Below are 1,452 nucleotides of genomic sequence, written 5' to 3'. Positions count from 1 at the left end.
AGCTATCTACGCGAGACCAGATCCTCCGGGCGGTCTATAATAAGTATAGGCACCGTAGTACCGAGGGTATATACGCAAAATTAGTACGGCGCTACTAGTAGGACGGTATATATAGCGATTGCTAGGCATATATATAGAGGAAGTACGCTAAGTATAATTAGTATAACGGCGTTCGTACCTATGCTCCTTTAGGCGAGGTTGCTTCTAAGGCTATCGGTAAACGGTAGTATATTAACGGCGTTTATATTAATACCCGTAGGTCGATTATAATAGCGCGGGAGGCAACGTCTCGGTAGCCTAAGGCGTAGGTATTCGTTAGCCTTACCGCTAAACAGATTACGTCGAAGTAGGTCGCGAAATTCATCTAGGAGGAGATCTTCTACCGATAGGGTACGCCGTACGAGATCCTCCTCGATAACGCTAAGTACAACTTAGGGGAGGTAGAGGCGTTGCTTCGTAAGTACGGCGTCGCTCGTCTATATATCTTACTATACTATCCGGAATCTATAGCTATCGTTAAAGTTAAGTACAAACCTATTATTACGGCGCTTAGTAAGATAACCGACGGAGGCAAGACATCCTAGATCCCGTACGTACCCGTAGTACTATAGGCAGAACGTACTATAGAGGTATCGTCTACCGGTAAGACGCCGGTAGCGTTAATAATTAGCTACGATACTATTCTACCTATTGAGCTTTAGTTCCCTACTACGTCTATCTAGGACTAGGGTACTATTCGCGACTGCGAGAGTCTTCTTACTGTATACGCCGCCGCCCTCGAAGCTATAGCCCTACGTATAGAGGACGCCCGCCTACGATAGGAGAGAATACAGGACTAAGCAAAGGTATATTTTGACGATCGCTACTATATCGATCGCCGTGAATTTAAGGTTAGTAATTTAGTTATAGTATATCGGAACGAGTTAGAAGCGTCGCGTTCGGCGAAGCTAGTTTTCCGTTAGAAGGGTCCCTTTCGTATATATACCTATCGTCCGGGTACCGCGTACTATAAGTTAGAGGGGTTAGATAGTATTGTCTATCGGAATACCTATAATAAGGACTCTTTTAAACTCTGTCGACTCGACGGCCTATTAGATAAGGGCAGTAGTATTACTAGTTCTAACAAGTAGGGTTAGTACTAGATACTAGTTCCCCGCCCTACCTTTTCAACTTTCTATACGCCGACCGGGTATCTCTGCTTCCTAGTATCTCTCTCCGTAGTACGGGCTCGTACTGCTTAATAGATACCTACTCTCCTTCTTCGTCGTCGTATAGTTAGAGGAGGGAGTAGCGTACTCGCTACTCTTTTAATTTTTCGCTATTCTTTTGATTCTTTTTCTATTTGTTGCGCCGCCGCCGCCGTCTAGTCTTTTATCTATAGCTAGGCCCTCCCCGCCGCCGCCGCCGTCTAATCTTTTATCTATAACTAGGCCCTCCGTAGGCGTCGTTTTA

The 1,452-nt window shown here is 45.2% G+C and overlaps 1 protein-coding gene across 1 annotated transcript; it reads left to right on the top strand.

The window, feature by feature from the left end:
* Positions 1-389: 389 nt before the first annotated feature.
* On the top strand, positions 390-584 carry SEPMUDRAFT_49200 (uncharacterized protein; the record flags this gene model as incomplete). Its single annotated transcript, XM_016909100.1, has 1 exon — positions 390-584. A coding segment is annotated over one exon (195 nt), but the record flags the coding sequence as incomplete, so codon positions are not given.
* Positions 585-1,452: the final 868 nt, after the last annotated feature.

Source organism: Sphaerulina musiva, assembly GCF_000320565.1.
Source record: "Sphaerulina musiva SO2202 unplaced genomic scaffold SEPMUscaffold_8, whole genome shotgun sequence".
NCBI lineage: Eukaryota > Fungi > Ascomycota > Dothideomycetes > Mycosphaerellales > Mycosphaerellaceae > Sphaerulina > Sphaerulina musiva.
The sequence above is the reverse complement of the archived record's forward strand: the minus strand, read 5'-3'. Positions and strand labels throughout refer to the sequence as shown.